Genomic DNA, 20610 nt, shown 5'->3' with positions numbered 1-20610 from the left:
TCCGTCTAAAATGCTAGCAATGTTGAAATGTCACGTGGCTGGGGAATGTACTTAAGGGCCCTGGAGACAATCCCGGAGGAGCTGCCTTATACAACTGTTCCGTTCCGTTCAGTCGCTCAGTCGTGTCCGACTCTTTGCGACCCCGTGGACTGTAGCCTACCAGGCTTCTCCGTCCATGGGATTCTCCAGGCGAGAATACTGGAGTGGGTTACCATCTCCTTCTCCAGGGGATCTTCCCAACTCAGGAATCGAACCCGGGTCTCCCGCATTGGAGGCAGACGCTTTAACCTCTGAGCCACCAGGGAAGCAATGAAAAACGTTCCTAATGTTTGCAGGTCTAGGTCATCGCTGGGAACAACTAGAGATAGATGTACACATACCCAGCACAGTTCAACCGGCTGAACTGCTTGGTGCAAAACCCACATAGGCCGCCACGTTCAGGCGAACAGTACCCGCTTTCGCACCTGGCAACTCTGCCCAGAAACTTCATGGACACTGCAGTTCTGGAGTGAGAGCTCAGAGCTCCGCGCCCGGACTTTGAACCAGAGCCAAAAGTTCCGCCAGGAGCCGTGCGTACAGGCGTGGGGCTAGCGTCACGCGTTCAGCGTGCGTGCTCTCGCGCCTGCGCGCTGCCGTCTTAGCGCCAGTATGCAGCTTCTGCCGAGCGAATCCGCCTTCCCGCCGCTTCGTCACTTCCGGCGGACGCTCAGCGTTATTGGTGTCGTCACTTCCTGCCGGTACCGGTGTGGACGGTACGGGTCGTGGCCGCCAGTTCTCCGCTTCTCCCCTTCCCCTACTCTCCTCCCTCCTTCCCTTTCCCTCCCTCGGCGGCGGTCGGTCGCCCGTCGCGGACTCCCTGGCCCGTCCCTAACCCCTTCCTGACCTTGGGGCCACCGGATTGGCCTTTTCCTGTGCCCCGGCCCACCGTCAGTGTCGGGGCGGGGGCCTTGAAGAGCCGGAGGCGCTGCCACAGAGGAGAGAAAAGACTAGACGACCCCTCGGCTCTGCTGCGGGATCGCTCGGCTCGCCGCCGCCATGGCGATGAGGCAGACGCCGCTCACCTGCTCCGGCCACACGCGGCCTGTGGTGGATCTGGCCTTCAGTGGCATCACGCCTTATGGCTATTTTCTAATCAGCGCTTGCAAAGGTGAGCGGGGCCGCTAGTCGGGCCCCTGATGGCTGAGGTCGGGCGGAAAGCGAACGAGGTTGGCATCCCTATTGCGGGAACGAACTGAGGCTCTTGCAGCGTTTGAGGTTAGGGCCCCACGGCGGGCTGATGGGGAGAGGAGTAGTTGTTAGGGCTTCCGCAGCTGACGCCAAGAGAGGCTTTGCTAAGTAATGCTCCTAAAGAAGGCTTCTCATTTTACCTTTATTGCTATTTTTGGAAAAGCTGAACTGTGTGCTTGCCTAGACGTCCCGGCCAACAAACAGTGTAAATATCTCTCAAGGATTTGGCAGAATGCAGCAACTAGGCCAGGCCTTATTTTACGAAGACTTAGCATTCTCGTTATCTCATTGAATAGTCTTTCGTCGTATGGAATTTTTCATTTCCGTTTTCCATCTTTCAGATGGAAGCTGTGTGTGTGTGGGTGTGTGATGGAAGCTGAGATTTATGTTAAGAAGTTTGTCCAAAATAAGACTCAAATCTAGATTGTTTTGACGCAGGTCAGTCTTTTCACCTAGTTACAAATGCTTCCCAGAGAGAATGTGCAGCTGGGTTCCTCAATGAATTTATTTCTGAACGATCCTTAGTGACCCCAGTGAGTGAGAATAGTTCAGACAACAAAAGCAGTTTCCACATTGCTTTTCAATATGATCGTTTTATGTTTAAGTCTTAGATTTTAAGTTCTCTGAACTTCTAAGTCACATGTCGCCTTCAATGTTTTTTAGATGGTAAGCCTATGCTGCGCCAGGGAGATACAGGAGACTGGATTGGAACATTTTTGGGTCATAAGGGTGCCGTTTGGGGCGCAACATTGAATAAAGATGCCACCAAGGCAGCGACAGCCGCTGCAGATTTCACAGCGTAAGTGCAGCCAGAAATGGCCACCTTTGGAGTTCTCTGTGGATTGTGCTCTAAAATGGTCAAAACGTCGTTAAAGGTTACTTGTGAAATTCTCATTGCCTACCATATGGAACACCCCGTGTTTGATCTCACCAGAATTCCAGCCTGATCCTACTTGCTGCTTTCTCTTAAGTGGTTCTCAAACTGTTAACAGAGACTCAAATGACTTCATTCTGTGTAAGGGTGAAACCTAAATTGTTGATTTTTCCCTTGCATCTAGATTACCATCATCGCTGTTGATTGCACCAGCAGAATGTCTGCTGGTGACATTGTTTCTTATGCCACTGCCATCTTAGTTCAGGTCCCTACCACTAGTCGTTTCCCATCTGCTCATCCTCCCTGCTGCTGCCAGTTGTCTTCCTGAACACAAATATCAGGTCACTTCTCTTGCTAATCCTTTTCCTGTCTTCCCTCTGCTTTGTCAGTGATCCATGACCTTGGGTGTACATTATTAGAAGCTTTTAAAATACTCGTATACATACTGGTCGGGCTGGGAGGCAGTAAAGTCCCCAACAACAGTTTATTTCCTTTCCAGAAGTTCTAGGTGATTCTGATGTGCAGCCTTTAATCATCGGCCTAAAGGTTAAATTTCAGTTGTTGCCTCTTTACACTTTGGCCCATCCTAGTTCACGATCCTCATCTGCACTGCGCACCCCGTGTCCCACAGTCTGGTTATACTCATTGTTGCCAGAATGGACCTTACTCACTCTGATTTTTGGCTTTTGCATATGTTATTAAGCTGACTTGCAAACATGACCCTCTTTCCTGTCTGCTCATGTGTATCATATCTTATATAATGTTGATACCTCTACTTCCTAATGTCTGTGATTTAGCAGTCACTTAAATGTTTTAAGGACGACAATGTCAAGGGTTATTGTACATGCGGTAGACTGTTAAGAGTTGAGAGTCTCAAGAGTGAAAGTGGTTTTTAAAAATTGCTTTTTTTAAACAATTTTACACTAAGGAGCAATTGTAAATGTGTTTGTTGTGCCTTTGTATTAAGCAAATTAAACGTACTAGGTTTATTGTGAAAAATGAAGGCAGATTGATTGAGGTGGTGCATACATGATTAATGTATTTGTTGAAACTTATAGCGCTTTATGCTGTGGAGTGAGTTTTACAATACATAATTTTTTTTAGTTAAATAGAATTTTTAAATAAACAGGGAGATACAATCCCATGCTGATGTAGGATTAAATTTGAGATGATGAGAGATCAGTAAGAAAAGTTAAAATGTCAGTTTGAACTTTTTTCTTTGCCTTCAAAGAATAGATGTTGTTATGTTTATGAATAACCATTGTAAAGGTTTGTGCTCTGCCCTATTGTGATTCTATGTAGTTCTGATAAAATAAGGAACTGCTTGGTTTTATGTAAATCCTTTAATGTCAAATGTTGCTTTAGAGGTTAGCATGCATGCTTATAATTTGATAGACTTCTTTGTTAATTATGGGATATGAAAAATAGGAAGTAAAAGTGATTCTCACACAAGGAAGATTTGTGGAGGACTGGAAGACGAAGGTGTCCAATCCCTCTTCTTGCTCACACTGTTGGCTGCGTTAAACTTCTGGCTCTTATAGTACTTATTGACTTATGTGTTGTTGCTTTTTGAGGCCATGGACCATGTCTTATATTTTTTTGTATACCTGGCTTGTTCAGCACTTTGTCAAACAAATAACTTAAGGAAGTTTCTGAAACAGAAGGACTAAAAATGGGTGAATTACAGATCTTGGTTTTGTTTCTGAGACATTGACGTTTCCTGTGAGTTCAACCTATTTTTTTTTCCTTCAGTTTCTCCAAAGTTTATTTTTTGCTGAGTCCATTAGGAACATTGTCATTGGGAGAGAATGTCATTGGTTTCATAACAGAGATAGAAAATTGCAATTAACAGCTCTGCAACCCCAGGGACCGTAGCCTGCCGGGTTCTCCTGTCCATGGAATTCTCCAGACAAGAATACTAGAGTGGGTTGCCATTTCCTTCTCCAGGAGATTTCTGATATTTGTTAAGTGGATTTTTAAAATGTTATTATTGAAACTCAGTTTGCTAAGTTAATAGTTAATAAAGTGATATTTTAAATTTGATTAGGTAAAATGTAACGAGCTCTTAGACACTACAGACATTAGCATTAAAATAGACGATCTTTTAAATTGCATTTCTGGAGAGATTCATTTCTGTGGATCTCAGTTCTCTGTTATCTGGCTCAAACATAAGTGCTAATGACATGAGCAAAATGCTCTGTCTTCTCTTGCCTAATGGACAGTCTTGCTCTGATCCGAGACTTGTACAGAAGCTTGTTAGGAATGATACCCATCTCTGTAAAATCTGTGAAGACCTGATGTACATTTGACAAATTGTAATACCAGCCCTTACAAAAAGAAACGAAATGCATTAGATGGAAATTACTGCTTATGTGATAATTACTCTGAAATGGAGAGAGAAAAAGGTGTGAAAAATATGGCACTTTAAATACTTAACAGTTCTGAAAAGAGTAGTCAGGATTTTTTCTTGCTGCTAGAGGCAAGAAAAATGTTGTTTTTAGGTCACTAACAGCATTATTAACCCAAGTCATACATTTGAGGACGTTTCTCTGTATAGGTATTCAGTGTTGTTTTGGGACTTTCTTAACATTTCAGGTCTTAGTGTCTGTGTTTACACGGGGTTATTAAAAACATGAATGCTGGGCCAGATTGTGTTTGAACTCTGGCTCCATTCTTGAATAGCTCTGTGATCTTGTGAACTTTATTTAACCTCTCTTTTTCACAGTTGCATCATCTATAAAAGTGAGAATAGCAATAGTGCCTACCTCTTGTCGTGAATGGGCTTCCCCTGTGGCTCAGCTGCTGAAGAATTGCCCGCAATGCGGGAGACCTGGGTTCAGTCCCTGGATTGGGAAGATCCCCTAGAGAATGGAAAGACTACCCACTCAAGTATTCTGGCCTGGAGAATTTCATGGACTGTGTAGTCCATGGGGTCACAAAGAGTCGAACACAACTGAGTGACTTTCATTTGTCATGAATATTAAGTGAGTTGATATGTTTATATTTAGAATATTACCTGAAATCTAGTAGCTATGTAAATGTTAACATGTGTAAGGTAACACTGATAGCTACCACCCCAATAGACTAAAATCATGCGTTCTTTTGGAACATCTGTGGCTAAAGCCAAGAAACCTTTGGGTTTCATGCAAGGAAGTTCTAGTAGATCTAAGTAGCAAGAGGGAATACTTTTGGGTTTTTTCCCTCTCAGTTCAGGCTTTCAGATGCCATGGTGTAGTGGGAAAGATGTAAGCATTTGCATTAACCGGGCCTGAGTTCAGGCTTCCCTGGGGACTTAGTGGAACCTGCCTGCCAATGCAGGAGACATAGGTTCCATCCCAGAGTCGGGAAGATCCCCTGGAGAAGGAAATGGCTACCCACTCCAGTATTCTTGCCTGGGAAATCCCATGGACAGAGCATCCTGGTGGGTTATAGTCCATGGGATTGCAAAAGAGTCAGACACAACTTAGCAACTAAATAACAACAAGGCCTGAGTTCACGTGCTAGCCATACTTTGTATTTTCAGTTTGATCATGAGATGTTTCTTAAACCTCTTGTTTCATATTTGTCAAATGAATGTAAACCAAGCGTGGTTTGGGGGCAAATCAGAGAGATTTTCTTCCACTTACATGCCTGAATCTAGCCTTATGTCTGTTGCGTAGCAGGTGGTTCGTTAGTGGGAACTGAGACTTAACCCTCATTTGCTGTGTGTCTGTCTGTGAAGTGTGGGGATGTGTGCATCCTTTCCTTATATTCTCATTTAATGACCTGTATGGGCTCTGCTATTATGGAAGTTGACCCAATAAAGAAGAGCTCCTTAGTATAATTTTAGGTGTCATGTTTATCTGAAGGAGAATTTTGTCCATTTTTCTAACAGAGAAAGTATATTCAGCAGGGCTGGTCCGTGAGTCAGATTCGAATGTTATTTTGAGGTAATTTGGGCAGGCAAGTCAGCCAGAACTATCCCTGAAATACCATTCTCTTTATATCTTTTAATTCATCTTTTAATTCATAGAGCTAATGTTAACCACCACATCTCCTGATCTTCTTTTTTTTTTCTCTTGTAAAAAGCCAATAGGAAGAACTAAATTTTCTCTGAGTAACGTTCTCAATAAATCAGAGGTGCTCGTGTCTCCTTTTTGATGGCTTGGCCATCATGTTGAGACAGGCAGTCATTTTCCTGAAATAGCTTAATTTTTTGTTAAGGCCTTAAGGAAGTATGTTAAGCAGCTCCTCTTTTGAGACTGGTACATCCTTTCTCAGAATATGAAAAGTATTGAACAGATAGCATTGATCATATGCAAAAAACTGGGAACATAAGAGGTATCACTCGTTTAGGGAGATGGCAGGTACATCTTAAGTTGTACAGAAATGAATGCTACAGGATTAGCTGTTGAGAGGGTATTGTTAATGATGTTCCATTATGTACCCTTCCTGCCATTTCTCTCTGCTCTGTGGAGGATGTCCTTTCCCCTGCTTTGATTTGATCCCTGTAGCCAGCTAGTTAATAACCATTTTCTTGCCTGGAGTTTTGGTTATTCCAGATTCCTTTTAGGATTCTAAGCTATTTTTAGGACTCTTATTGGGAATAATGGAAATGTGACAAAGTTAGTACAAGTGGCTAGAACGTGCTCTATTGGAGAGTGTGGCTCTCGATATTACTAGTGTATCTCAGTGGGGGGAAGGCAAGTGAAGATACATTGGCTCTCTGGATGGTGGTAGTACAGTCGCTCCAGTTCTTGCCTCTGCAGCAATGAATGGACATGATCTAAGCAGAATAATTAGATTTTGGGGAGTTTGGGGAAGATGATTGAATATCCTTTAAATTAGTATCTCTAAGGACATTGCCCAGAGTTTCTTTTAGACTCGAGAGTATAAGATAGAGATTTCAAATATATGTGATATTTTCTTCACTTTTGATGTGCTTAGGCGCTCAGTCATGTCCGATTCTTTGCAACCCCATAGACTATAGCCTGCCAGATTCCTCTGTCCATGGGGAGTTTCCAGGCAAGAATACCGGGATAGGTTGCCAGACCATTCTCCAGGAGATCTTCCCGACCCAGGGATCGAACCTAGGTCTCCTGCATTGCAGGCAGATTCTTTACCGTCTGAGCCACCTTGGAAGCCCTTTGATACCTTCTGTTATTATAGCAGTCTAATCTATGTGAACTCTTATCACTGATTTCCCTGTGATTAAGAGTAAACGTGGACAAAACTAAAAGTGAAATAAAATTAAACAGTATAAGCTGAGTTTTGTGGGAGAACAGAAAGGAATCGTTGATGGAAGTGAGAAAAATAGGTTTAGTGAAAAAATAGCATTCATGATGAACCCTGAGGATGAGTAGAACTGTGATAGCTGAGAATATAAAGTTTGTTGTTGTTGCTTGGTTGCTAAGTCGTGTCCAACTCTTGCAATCCCTTTGTCCATGGGATTTCCCAGGCAAGAATACTGGACTGGTTGCAATTTCCTTCTCCAGGGGGCCTTTCTGACCCAGGGATTGAACCCTCATCTCCTGCATTGGCAAGTGGCTTCATTAACACTGAACCACCAGGGAAGCCTAAGATTATAAAAATACAGACTAGGTAGAACACTATGAGCAAAGACACAGGAGCCATGGCTCGCTTGAGGGGTTGTTTATAATCTGATGTGACTAGATTCAGAGAAATAATGCAAAATGAGGTTGGGAAAGTAGGGTTGGACCAGAGAGTTGAATTGGAAATGGGAGAGGGTGGAATAGGTTTCCTGTGCAAAGAGAAGTTAGTATTTGACAGTTTAGTAGGAATACCACTCACAGATGACATTGTTTCTCTCAGAACATACTGTTATACTTCTCTACAATGTTTCCATTTTTCCCCCTGGTGTATTTCTACATGCTCTTTAAGGCTACTGGTTTTGATGCTTAGATTTTCTGGACTTTCTGACATAAATGATGGTGTGGTTTTTGTTTGTGTCTCTATAGCCATGTGTGTTTGTATTTTATTTCTATTTTTTTTTTTTTTTATTTGACTGCGTTGGGCTGGGTCCTAGTTGAAGCACTCCAGACGTTCATTATGTCATGCATTACCTTTGATTGTGGCTTTAGTTGCTCCCCGCCTTTTGGGATCTTAATTCCCCAACCAGGGATGGAGTCCATGTCCCCTGCATTGCCAGGCAGATTCTTAACCATTGGGCCACAGGGAAGTCCCTTAATTATATTTCTTAAACATATTATTATATATATATATATATTTTTTTTTTTTTCCTTCTCAGCTAAAGCTAACACTGTTGAGGCAAGAACTTTGGGATTTTTTTTTTTCCTCCCTTTTGTGCCTCCCTTTTGTCTCCCTTTTCTCCCTTTTGAGTCTTGAGTGACATATTTGATATGTTTGTTCTGTGTTTAATGAGTGAAGAAAAAATACTCCTTGCTTTCTCTGTTTTTCTTTTGCTTTCTCTGTTTCATTGTTCACTTTATTCCTAAAAATAAATATCAATTACATTAGAATGGAATTATTAGAATAATTATTATGGAGCATAGCTTGTTCCTCATAACAATTTCTTTTTCCCATGTGGAAGGTTTTCTTGTTTATTTTTCAATGATCTCTTCTGATCTAAAATGATTTTTTTTTTCTTATTTATGTTGTTCAAGCTTTTTTATTTGGGAGAACTTCTTAACAGTATTTCTGTGAACTATTATTTAATCATTATCCCCCAGCATACACATACATACATATGTGTGTATAGACACACAGTCACACATATACTTTGGGTTGGGATGGGTTTGTTGGAAAACCTACAATTGAGAGATTTGAAAACCTATAATTAAAATCCTCAGCATTAGCATTATGTAATCTTTGTGTGGAGGTTAATTGGACTAGGATTTGAAAATTTAAGTCAACTTTGAGGAAGAGATGGGAGAGTATTCTTTCTCTACTGTCTTGATTTAAAATTTTATGTAATCTCTTTCTCCTGTAAAAATGTTTAAGGTATTTAATGTTTTTCATCTCTTGTTTCTCATGTATATGAGAGTATAGACGAAAAAAATTGGAAAGGTGAAACTGAATTGGTTCAAATGTTTGCAGTCGTGTTATAAGAATATTATGGCTACAGGCTAAAAGGAAAGTAAGGATTTATGGTTCATGGATCTTATTTACTTAAATTTGATCTTTTCCATTGTCAAAATTGCTGTATCGTTTTAACCTTAATAATACGTTTATATAACATCTCAAATAACTTATTTGGTAACTAATTATCAAAATTACCATATGTTTGTCTTTTACTTTTAGCAAAGTGTGGGATGCTGTCTCAGGAGATGAATTGATGACCCTGGCTCATAAACACATTGTCAAGACAGTGGATTTTACACAGGTATTAGAAAGTGGAATTTGTTTTAGGGAGTTAAATTGCTGTTGTTATAGGATATGGCTGTGATTTTATATTTGATTGGTTTGTATTTAGTTCATGTTTGATTTTGTGGGGGAGTATTTTGTATATGCTGGTTACATTTGATTTGACTCTAGATTAAACTATACACCTTTACAGTTGACTCTTGAATAACACAGTTTGAACTGTATAGGTCCACTTAACATGAATTTTCTTCAGTGGTAAATACTGCAGTAATACACAGTCCGTAGTTGGTTGAATCTTTGGATATGGAGGAACTGAGTGGGGGGAAACACATATATAGAGGGCTGAATAACTGATAACCTGGATCTCCCACTGTGTGGAGGGTGGTGCCTTAATCCCTGAGTTGTTTAAGTCAACTGTGTTTTTTCTTGGTTGATCTTAAGAGATTTTTAAGAACCCCGGAACTCTTGTATCAACAATAGCAACAAACATCTAAAAAACCCAAGTAATGTTTTCTGGTGACTTAGAAGGGAGAGGATAAATTTGAGATCATCACAGACGTACTACTCAGTGGGCAGCGGGATCAGAGCCAACTGAGAGAAGCCATGTGGTTGGTGGTGCGACATTTGAACTGGGAAGCTTACAGGATTTGGCAGTTATGAGAAAGATAAATGCTCTATAGTATTTTCTCTGGAATAATTGGTCTGTGTGTATCTCTTTGTGGTATCTGTGAGCTTTATTTGCATTTTATGTAGTGTTGAAGAAGCTGCAAAGAGATATAACTATTAAAGTAGTTAATCTAATACCATTTTACTTGTATGTGTTTTCAGGATAGTAATTACTTGTTAACAGGGGGACAGGATAAACTGTTACGCATATATGACTTGAACAAACCTGAAGCAGGTAATTTTAATTCATATGTATTTGTGGTTTTGTTTTCTTTTAATTTAAATAACTTTTCCTGATTAAAGGAATTCATGTTCAGTACTCAAATTAAGAAAATGTAGTCACAAAGAAAAAAATTAAATTTTAATCCACCATCCAGTCTGTCCCCCACCCCCGTCATGTGGCGTCTTTTATTCCCTGACCAGGGATCAAACCCACACCCCCTGTATTGGAAGCTTGACCACTGGACCACCAGGAAAGTCTCATCATCCAGTATTATGAATTAATGTGTTTAGTTTTTGGTTCATGTTTTTCCAGTTGTTTTTTTTTAATGCAGATTTTTTTATACTATTAAAAAAATTTTTATCCTGATAAACTTTTATTATGACACTAAGTCTTAAAAGGTACACAACAGTGTTAACTACCTTTTGGTTAGAAGGAGTGGTTATTATCTGTAGAAGGTGAGGAGGATAAGAATTCTCAATGTATATACATACTTAGATTTTTGAACCACATGGGTATATCAGCTATTCAGAAGAATGTTTAAAATCTGTAGTAATTTTTTCATGTCTTTGAATACTCTGTTCATTCTTTCTAATGACTGTATGACTTTCCATTCTATGGATAAGCGAACTAACCAATCTCCTATTGTGGCCTACTTGGGCTATTTACAAATTTTCAAGATTATAAGCAGTGTTATGCTAAACATCCTTATAGTTGCAAATATTTCACAATTGTCTCTGTAGCATATCTACATAGAAATAGAATTGTTGGGACAAAAAGGAAATATACTTGGAAGCCATTAATAGATATTACCAAAGAGGCCACCATTGAAGTATAAAAATGTACCTATAGCCAACCTGTTCTAGCAAACATTGATAACTAGCTTTATCTTTGCCAGTTTAATAGAAAAATTCTTATTAATGCGAACTTGAAAAATAATTCATGAGGTTAAAATACTGTTGAATATCATTTTAATTTACTTTTGTGGACTAATAAGCACCTGTTCATTCTTTTATTACTGGTTTTAAAATTTATTCTAATTTGTCATTTGCTTTTACATTTTGTTAGTAAGGTTTGTGGTATACACATTTTTAATAATTGGATGGTGAAATCTGTCATTTCCTCTATAAATTCTCTCAGTACACAGAAGTTGTAAGAGATACAATTTCTTCCCTAATCCAGATCTTCACCTCCATTTTGCAGTATTTCAGTGCTTTGATAGTCATATGCTACATATTTTAAAAGCTACCAAAATATGAGAAAAAGAGTTTATTTTTTATATATTAATTGGGTTCCTAAATTTTGTGTTGTGGGCAGTTTATTCATAAGTCAGTAAACTTTAGAAGCTTATTACAAAGTCAAAGCTACGTTGGAAGTTAAGCAGTTATTCTCGAGATACCTTTTCTAAAGGTATTTCTAAGGTGAGGAAACAAACTGCATTTATGTTTATTCTCCTTTGGTACCTAGGAATTAATAACTTTATGCTGAAACACAGGAGACTACTCTGACCTCACCAAATCAGTGTACCTTCTGACTCAGCAAGATAGTTGAAGGCTCAGGCAGATATCTTTGGTCTTCTTTTCCCTTTCTCAAAGCTGCCTTTTGAAAGTGACTCTTCCACTGTCTTGCATTAGAAAGAAGAACTTTTACCCTGTCAGACACCAGATTAGAAACTTCCGGGGATGGCTGCTATAATGTGTGCACGGTTTTCATCTGTGTCTGATAGCAGTGTCTGTCTGTGTTTTGCATTCAGCTCTTGCTATCCACACAAGCATCATGCAGCCAAAGAGTAAGTTGGGATCATAGTACTGGTCTAGTGTTGTCTCTTCAGACCTGTCCACCACTGGCCAGCCTCCAAATTCCCACACACAAAACTTTGGGAATAGAGATTGTCGCTTCCGGGAATTTAATGTAAGATAACTGTAGTAACTTTTTCTTTTAAGTGATGGTGCAGGATGAGGGGAGCAACTTTAAGTTCCGATTGTTAAACTCTGAGGTATAGTAACGATTGTTAATCCCAGTTTACCAGTGAAGAAATGTAGTCTTCAAAAGGTTAAGTGGTTTGCCCAAAGTTAAAGTTGTGTTGAATGATACTACCTGCAACATCTACTTTTGCCCAGACATAGCAAGTGTATTAACAATTGTATTTTAAACTGTTTTATCTGAAGAACCTAAGGAAATCAGTGGTCACACCTCTGGAATTAAAAAGGCTTTGTGGTGCAGTGAGGATAAACAAATCCTTTCAGCGGATGATAAAACTGTTCGGTGAGTAATTTTTCTTTAATAATTCAAAGTTTGAAAACATGTTTGACCTTGGAGCTTATTGTTAAGTTTTCTGTAACTGTCATGTAGGAAGAATTGTGTCTGAACATTACAGCTGTGGCTGCATCTGGGTCACATTTTTTTGGATATGTCTGTTACAAACATAGAGTGGGATTCACAAAACTTAATTAACAACTGTTGACATCTTTATAAGCAGATGCTCTTAACCTGGGTGAATGGACTGGCTGGCTATAGGGTGTTAGAGTGTAAGAACCATTATTTAGAGCAGTGCTGCGATTGATTAGATTAGGAGATGTATCTTAATAGCCTAATCATTTGGGAAGTATATTTAAAGTATTTGCTTTGACTTTACCAACAAGCTACCAAATAATTTGATATTTTATGCGAAAGCCACGTTTCTCAGTATCATCTGTAATTTGTGAGTTGGAGTGGAGGTTGTTTTACTACACTTGTGGTTATTTTTTCGTTGGTTAATCTGCAGGTGTAATTTAAGCTGTAAGTATTTTTCTTAAATGAGTAAATATCACCTTTTTTTTTTTTTTTATGCAGCCTTTGGGATCATGCTACTATGACGGAAGTGAAATCTCTAAATTTTAATATGTCCGTTAGCAGTATGGAATACATTCCTGAGGGAGAGATTTTGGTAATAACTTATGGACGATCTATTGCTTTTCATAGTGCAGTAAGGTATGTCTAAGAAGTATCTTCATTTTCTTTTCTGGTAACAAAGGGGCAGTTTAGTGTACTTAACATTTGGAAGGCATGTACTAAGGTATTTAATGATTTTAATGGCAAATCTTGGCCTATATAATATGGAGGAAGATTGTTTCCATACCTAATAATAGTGAGTTTTTTGAAAATTTGGTAGACTTTAATCAGAAGAATTAATCAGATTAATTTCCAGGTGTTTGGGACATTTATTGGTAAAATTCAGCAATTTTTAATGTATATTTTTCTTTAAAGATTCCTAGACTGATGCTGTAATTTATATTGTTCATTACTCTAAAACCTCTGTGATCTTGATTCTCCCATTTCACTTTTAAATTTCAGAAAAATTAGTGATTTTTCTTTCTGTTTCCAAGTAGGGCATAGATTTAATGAATTCTTTAAAAGCAGACTCAATTTTTATGATTATAAATATATTAAATGCTTATGTTGGAAATTTAGAAAATAAAATTTTAAAAAACTTGAGTATAATCCTATAGCTATAGAATCAGAAAGTTACTGGTAGCTGTGTTTTTTGCTAGTCTTTTTTCTTTGGGGTGTGTGTGTTGTTTGTATGTGTTTTTTCCTTTAGTTACTAGGATCCTAATAAGTATAATTTTCATTTTTTTATTCTAAGATACTCTTAGCCATTAAAATTCTTTGAAAACATTATAGAGTCTGAGTGAGTGAGTGAAAGTCACTCAGTCGTGTCCAACTCTGCAACCCCGTGGACTATACAGTCCATGGAATTCTCCAGGCCAGAATCCTGGAGTGGGTAGCTGTTCCCTTCTCCAGGGGATCTTCCCAACCCAGGAATCGAACCCAGGTCTCCCGCATTGCAGTCAGATTCTTTACCACCTGAGCCACTATACTGAGGCATTATAGTCTACCACGTCACACATTAGTTCCCCCATTTTAACTCTGCAGTGAGATTTATGATCCGTCTTTTGCATGTTTCTTCACAAGAGAATTCTGTCAGTGGAGTTATCAGTTCAGAGGTCAGGAATGTCATGGCTGGTGCAGTCTGCAGCCTGCGTGCAGCTTTGTCACCTTCCCCTGCCTGCCCATCCCGGCCCTGGACAGGTGCCTCCCACACACTGCACCGGGGTAAAATGGGTAAAATCACAGAGAAACATGAGGGGATAACAACAGAAGATGGTGTTGGAATAGTTGGGATCAACAGTTTTTCACTGAAATCTTTGGGAGATGTTTAGTCTGCCTGAAGTTGGAACAAGGTTGAACAGATAAGATGAGCAGATGCTTTGGAAAGTGTGAAAACTACTAGTGAGCTCTGTTCTCCTCTCTCAGGAGAAGTAAGTGAAATTAATGAAGCTCTTGCAGAAAAGCCAGGACTTGTCAACAGATCTTGTTATGAAGATAATGGCCACACTGAGTAACTCTTCAGAATTAAATGAACTGATGGGTGAAGAAGCATATGAGAAATACAGAAAAGTCTATTGAGGAGTAAAAACGGAACCCCTGAATAAACTAGTTTAAACAAAACAGAGGGTAGGCATGTGTTTAAATTTCTTAGTGTACATACCACTTATTTGATTTCCATAAAGAATGTACCACGTTATATTCTGACCAGCAGTCCTGACCTTTTCTCTGTAAAGGGCCACTTGCAGAGCTGAGCTTCATTGAATGGCCGAAGAAATGAGAAGGCAATCAAGATGGAGATGAGCAATTAAGAATGCTAGAGAGTTCACACACATACACACAGTGAATTGATAATAATGGAATGTTATTGCCCAAAACTATTAACTGAGTTCATTGGTTGCTTCTGGACTTGGGCAGCGTGCAGCCCTGCTGTAGAACCTTGCCTGCAATGGTGGTGGTGGAGGTTTGCTGGCCTATTAAATATTCTGCCATTTAAGCCAGAAAGTTGCTATTCAGTGATCCTGCGTAAGTCATGACTAACTTTCATTTTCATGCTTGTAGTGTGTGATGATGGGAGTAGGATAGCAGCATTTCTGAGCTGAAATGCTCTAATGTTTTGTGTTGGAAGCCTTTCAGGATTTTTAGGGTTAGACTGGAAAAGAGCCAATGCCCAAACTCATTGATATTCAGGGGAAGTTGTTGTTATGCATTGATTTTTATTACGTAGCTATAGACTCAGATTTAGTTTTTATTTTATAGCCTGATAGTTAAAAACTGAGCCGTTTTGAGCAGTTTTATATTTCACAGCATTAAAGCTTTTTCCTTGCAGAAATTTAAAAGTTCTCAGCAGCTGAAAATAATATACAAATAATCCTTTATATTAATTACTCTCTGTAAAAACTTCTTCTATTTACCAAGTAATGCATGTTTGTCCTGGAAAAGTTAAACAATGCAGAATTAAATTTTTTTTTTTTAAAGTAAAAATCTTAGTACATTAGCCATATTGTTTTCATTAACCAACCTAATCATTTCCAGGAAGGCATTCACTGCACAAAATGGATATCCCTCAATGGAAGGGGTGGTGTATTTTGGGGATGAATTTCACTTGGGCATAGTAGCCTTCTGTTTTGTTTTTTTTCCCCTAATATTATTTAGATGTGTTTTTGTTTGGTGCTTTTCCTCTTTTAAAAATTACAGTTGATTTCTAAGACTTAATTTCTGCTTTACAGCAAAGTGATTCAGTCATACATATACGTTCTTTTTTATATTCTTTTCCATTAAAGATGTATCACAGGATATTGGATATATTTTTCCTCTGCTCTACAGTAGGGCCTAGTTCACCCATTCTCTATATAATAATTTACGTCTGCTAACTCCAGACTCCCACTCCATCCCTTCCCCATCCCCCACTCCCCTTGGCAACTGCGAGTCCATTCTCTGTGTATGGGTCTGTTTTGTAGATAAGTTCATTTGTGTCATATTTTAGGTTACACATATGTGATATGGCATTTGTCTTTCTCTTTCTGACTTCACTTAGTATAATAATCTCTAGTTCCACCTATGTTGCTGCAAGTGACATTATTGATTTTTATGGTTGAGTAGTATTTTGTATTTATGTACCACATCATCATTATCCATCCATCTGTTGGTGGCCATTTAGTTTCCAGGCCTTGGCTGTTGTAAACAGTGATGCTATGAACATAGGGATGCCTGTATCTTTTTGAATTATAGTTTTGTGTGGATACATGCCCAGGAGTGGGATTGCTGGATCATAATGGCAACTGTATTTTTAGCTTTTTGAGGAACCTCCATACTGTTCTCCATAGTGTCTGTACCAGCTTACATTCCCACCAACAGTGTATAAGGGTTCCCTTATTTCCACACCTAGAGGGTTATTTTTTTTTTAGAAATACTTGTTGTTCAGTCACTGCGTCGTGTCTGACTCTTTTCGACCCTGTGGACTGTACACGCTCCTCTGTACTCACATATGTCAGTGTGTTTGACTAAATGGATATTGGATTATTCCTTAGGTTTTAGAGTTTAGGAACATTTTAAATGTAACAGTATTTCCTCATATTATTTATGAAATATTCAAAACTTATAAATATTATTTAATTTTTTTTCTAGTTTGGACCCAATTAAATCCTTTGAAGCTCCTGCAACCATCAATTCTGCATCTCTTCATCCTGAGAAAGAATTTCTTGTTGCAGGTGGTGAAGACTTTAAACTTTATAAGTATGATTATAATAGTGGAGAAGAATTAGGTAAGTTGTCTTTTTTCTCCCTTAAGATTATGTAGGTGCCTTGATCAAAGGTTAGGTTTCAGTGGCTAACACCTCAGTTAGCCAATGTTTTAGCTCCTACTTGGTTTCTAGCTATCCTGCTTTACAGTCCAATGAACTTAAGCTTGTTAGAATTGTACACAGAATAAAACACGTTTGTTTTGTTTCTTTGGGAAAACTGATGGATTGTGTTGGGTAAATGGAACCTCAGTGAATACACTAAATAGAATCTATTTTAATTGTTCAGTGTTCATAATTTATTGGTTGAATATTAAGTGACTTAAATAGAGATTCTTTCCCATTGTTTTTATTTAATGTCACTTTTCAAGTTTTAGAATGTTTTGGCCACATGTTTTATTCTCTGAAGAAGAGAAAGTAAATTATTTGCTGGGTATCTGAGGTTGCACTTAGTGAATATAGAACCTTGGATGCAGCCATTCTTATTTCAAAATCTCAGATTCTTTTATGAGTTTTTTATATTCATGATCACACGATTATGATGTTCCCTGAGAGAAGCTAATGCATGAAGGTCTTTGAGTTGAGAGGACATGGAGACAGAGTAAGAACATTGGTCTTGTAAACAGTTTGGAAACCTGCTAAGGTGATGAGGCGTTAGAAAGGAAGTGAAAAAAGTTCGGAAATAAGGATGTGCCTTAAACAGAATAACACCACTACTAATGTGTACATTTCCTCATTAAACTCTATATCGGATCAGTATTGATCCTTTATCTTCATACTCTGATGGAATGACTAGTGGACTCCAGTTCCTCTGCTAGGAGAGTATGAGAGGCAGAGTGTGTCAAAGAGCTCCATCTGGTGGTTCTCTCTAGTCATAGTAAGAATTGTGTCCCTGGTAAATAGTGAGTTTAGGATTTGAAAATGGGGATTGAATTGAGAGACTTTAGACTTGCTTTCTGTAGACTTGAAGGTGGAGTGTCATTTACCTCCCTTTATCTTTTTTTTGGTTTATTTTAAAAGAGATTTCTAGATGTCTTTTTAAAATTTATTGTTTTTGGTTGTGCTGTGTGCAGGCTTTCCATCTAGTTGTGACAAGCAGGGGCTCTTCTCTGGTTGCGGTGCTTGGGCTTCTCATACTGGTCTCTCTTTTTGCCAAATATGGTCTCAGTAGTTGCGGTTTGTGGGCCCTAGGGCTTTGGCTCAGTAATTGAGACATACAAGCTTAGTTGCCCCGCTGCATGTGGAATCTTCCCGGACCAGGCATCAAACTCACATCCTCTGCTTTTTGCAGGCAGGATTCTTAAGCACTGGACCATCATGGAAGTCTCCTTTATCTTTATTGGAACATGAAGTCTTGTTTTTTTGTTTTGTTTTGTTTTATGATGAGAATCACTTTAGTTTTAATTCGGATAGTTCTTTGACTTTGCCCTCAGGAATTTCACATCTTCTCTAGTGTATCAATACTTAATGTTCTATTTAAGTATTAAATTATCTAATACCCCTTCTCTTGCTCAGAATCCTACAAAGGACACTTTGGTCCTATTCACTGTGTGAGGTTTAGTCCTGATGGAGAACTCTATGCCAGTGGTTCTGAAGATGGAACATTGAGACTGTGGCAAACTGTGGTAGGAAAAACATATGGTCTTTGGAAATGTGTGCTTCCTGGTAAGAATTTTTATTCATAATTTTGTATCATTCTTCATTATTGACTCTGTCTCTATTTCTGTCTTCTGTAGAATAAGGTTTAAGCAGAGTAGCCTGATGAATAAATCATCCATTAATCTCTGAATAACACTATTTATTGATCCTTACTAATAAAGTAGACATGTTTTTAATAAAAATACTGTTATTGATCCCAAGTAGTTACAGTTTGTATCCAAAAGTCTGAATCTGAAAGATATACTGTTCTAGAATTACAGTTATTAAAAAGGTTGTTTTGTAGTTTATTGCTTGCCATAGTCTTGGTGTACTCTTCTTAGTTGTTAAGATACTAGAACTTGCTCATGACATTGTAATTTATGTAATCATCACTGCATTTCTTTTCATAGAAGAAGATAGTGGTGAGCTGGCAAAGCCCAAGATCAATTTTCCAGAGACAGCGGAAGAGGAGCTAGGTAAATACTAACAGTTAATTTCTGTAGGGTCCTGGAGGATGGAAAATTGAAGTGTTAGTTAACTCATTGACAAAATCTATTCAGTGTAAGCATATATTTAAATAATAGGAAGTTTAAATATATGTATGTTTATATATACATATAAATACGTAAAAGATAAATCATTTTAAATACCTACTGCATGGTACTAGCCATGGAGATGGAGGTGACTGATATGGTTACTCTTAAAGGACTTAGAGTTTGACTTAAGAGGCAGATGCTAAAATAGACTGTTGCAGTTGTAATTTTTACTTAACACTTGTTAAGCACCAAGTGCCCTTTCCCAAATATAGAATTACAGATTGTAATGTGCTCTGATCAAATGTAATATTGATTGAAATTCAAATCAATAAAGGAGGAAGCCAGATCTTCAAAAACCTAACTTTAATTCAGTGTGTACTAGACAGTTGAAGTCACTGAAAATGTAGCCCAAAAGAGAGCCCCCCTGGAGTGGAAGAGCTTGTTGGGAAATGGTCAAGTCTTTGCTCATTACTTAGTGGCATGTGCACTGTTCTCTTTTGCTTCCTTTCACCAGCACACTTGAAAAACTTTTTCATTCATTCCTTAATCTCACAGAAATATAGAGTGGCTTCTTTCCTTCCTTAAGTCGACTAATGTGACTTTCTGTTTTTGAATTGTAGAAGAAATTGCTTCAGAGAATTCAGATTCCATCTATAGTTCAACTCCCGAAGTTAAGGCCTGAGCATCAGGCAAATGCCACAGACAGTATTACAACTTACGGACTAAAACAAGCAGAGAAAAGCGTCAGCCTCCAGAGTTACCTCTGCTTACAGCAACATGAGCAGTAAATAATGAGGAATATGAATTAGCTCCAGTGCTGGAACTAACCTACTCGGTGATACCTGTGAGTGAGAACACAAGAGTATCAGCTAAAGGCAGATGGAGTTATACTCTTATAGTGTGATGGTCTGTTGTCTTTTTAATGAGTATGTGTAAGCCAACATTCAATTTCTCTTATTACAATTAGATTTCTTGTAGCTGTTTATGTTATTATGAAAAGGGAAAATATATTGGCCTATTTTTCTGACTTTTCCCTTAAAAGCAGAGAGCTGGTTTTTTGGGTTGTTTTTTTGGGTTTTTTTTGCTTTAGTTATAAAGAAGAGGGAATACATGATAAAGTAACAGTTTGATTTCTCTTTTATTGTACACTGCTTCTGAACATCTAATTGTTTTTAGTTGTCTCAATAAAATGGCTCTAAAACAATGCTGTGTGTGTTTCTTGGGGAAATTCATAGATTTGAGTAGTTGGGATGTTTTGGCTGGTCTGGGTCTTGGCTATGGCACTTGGGATCATTTTTTGAGTTTCAAATGCAGGCTCCTAATTGCAGCACGTGGGATCTAGTTTCCTGACCAGGGGTTGAACCCGGGCCCCCTGCATTGGGAGTGTGGAGTCTTAGCTACTGGACCCCTGGGGAAGTCCCTATAGATTGTAGTTTTGTAAATGGAAATGGCCAGAAAGTTTTTCTATATCATATCAAGAGACCACCCAGTTAAAGAATCTGTAGTGAACAAATTGTT

General features: G+C 38.6%; 1 protein-coding gene and 1 non-coding gene across 2 annotated transcripts; both read left to right on the top strand.

Moving 5' to 3' along the window:
• The first annotated feature begins 715 nt into the window (after window positions 1-715).
• STRAP (serine/threonine kinase receptor associated protein) lies at window positions 716-20296 on the top strand. Its single transcript, XM_055395509.2, has 10 exons — window positions 716-1147; window positions 1891-2026; window positions 9362-9443; window positions 10253-10325; window positions 12479-12575; window positions 13143-13280; window positions 16806-16942; window positions 18434-18583; window positions 18967-19032; window positions 19713-20296. The coding sequence occupies exons 1-10, from the start codon at window positions 1036-1038 to the stop codon at window positions 19772-19774; spliced, it is 1053 nt and encodes a 350-aa protein (XP_055251484.1). The 5' UTR covers window positions 716-1035; the 3' UTR covers window positions 19775-20296.
• On the top strand, window positions 11999-12182 carry LOC129537314 (small nucleolar RNA SNORA23). The gene has a single exon (XR_008681981.1). It is a non-coding gene; the product is annotated as a small nucleolar RNA SNORA23 (small nucleolar RNA).
• Window positions 20297-20610: the final 314 nt, after the last annotated feature.

The sequence above is a fragment of the Moschus berezovskii genome, chromosome 6 (assembly GCF_049115385.1).
Source record: "Moschus berezovskii isolate FMDL1 chromosome 6, NW_MosBer_1.0, whole genome shotgun sequence".
Classification (NCBI taxonomy): domain Eukaryota; kingdom Metazoa; phylum Chordata; class Mammalia; order Artiodactyla; family Moschidae; genus Moschus; species Moschus berezovskii.
Note: the sequence above shows the minus strand (reverse complement) of the source record. Positions and strands in the feature narration are given on the sequence as shown.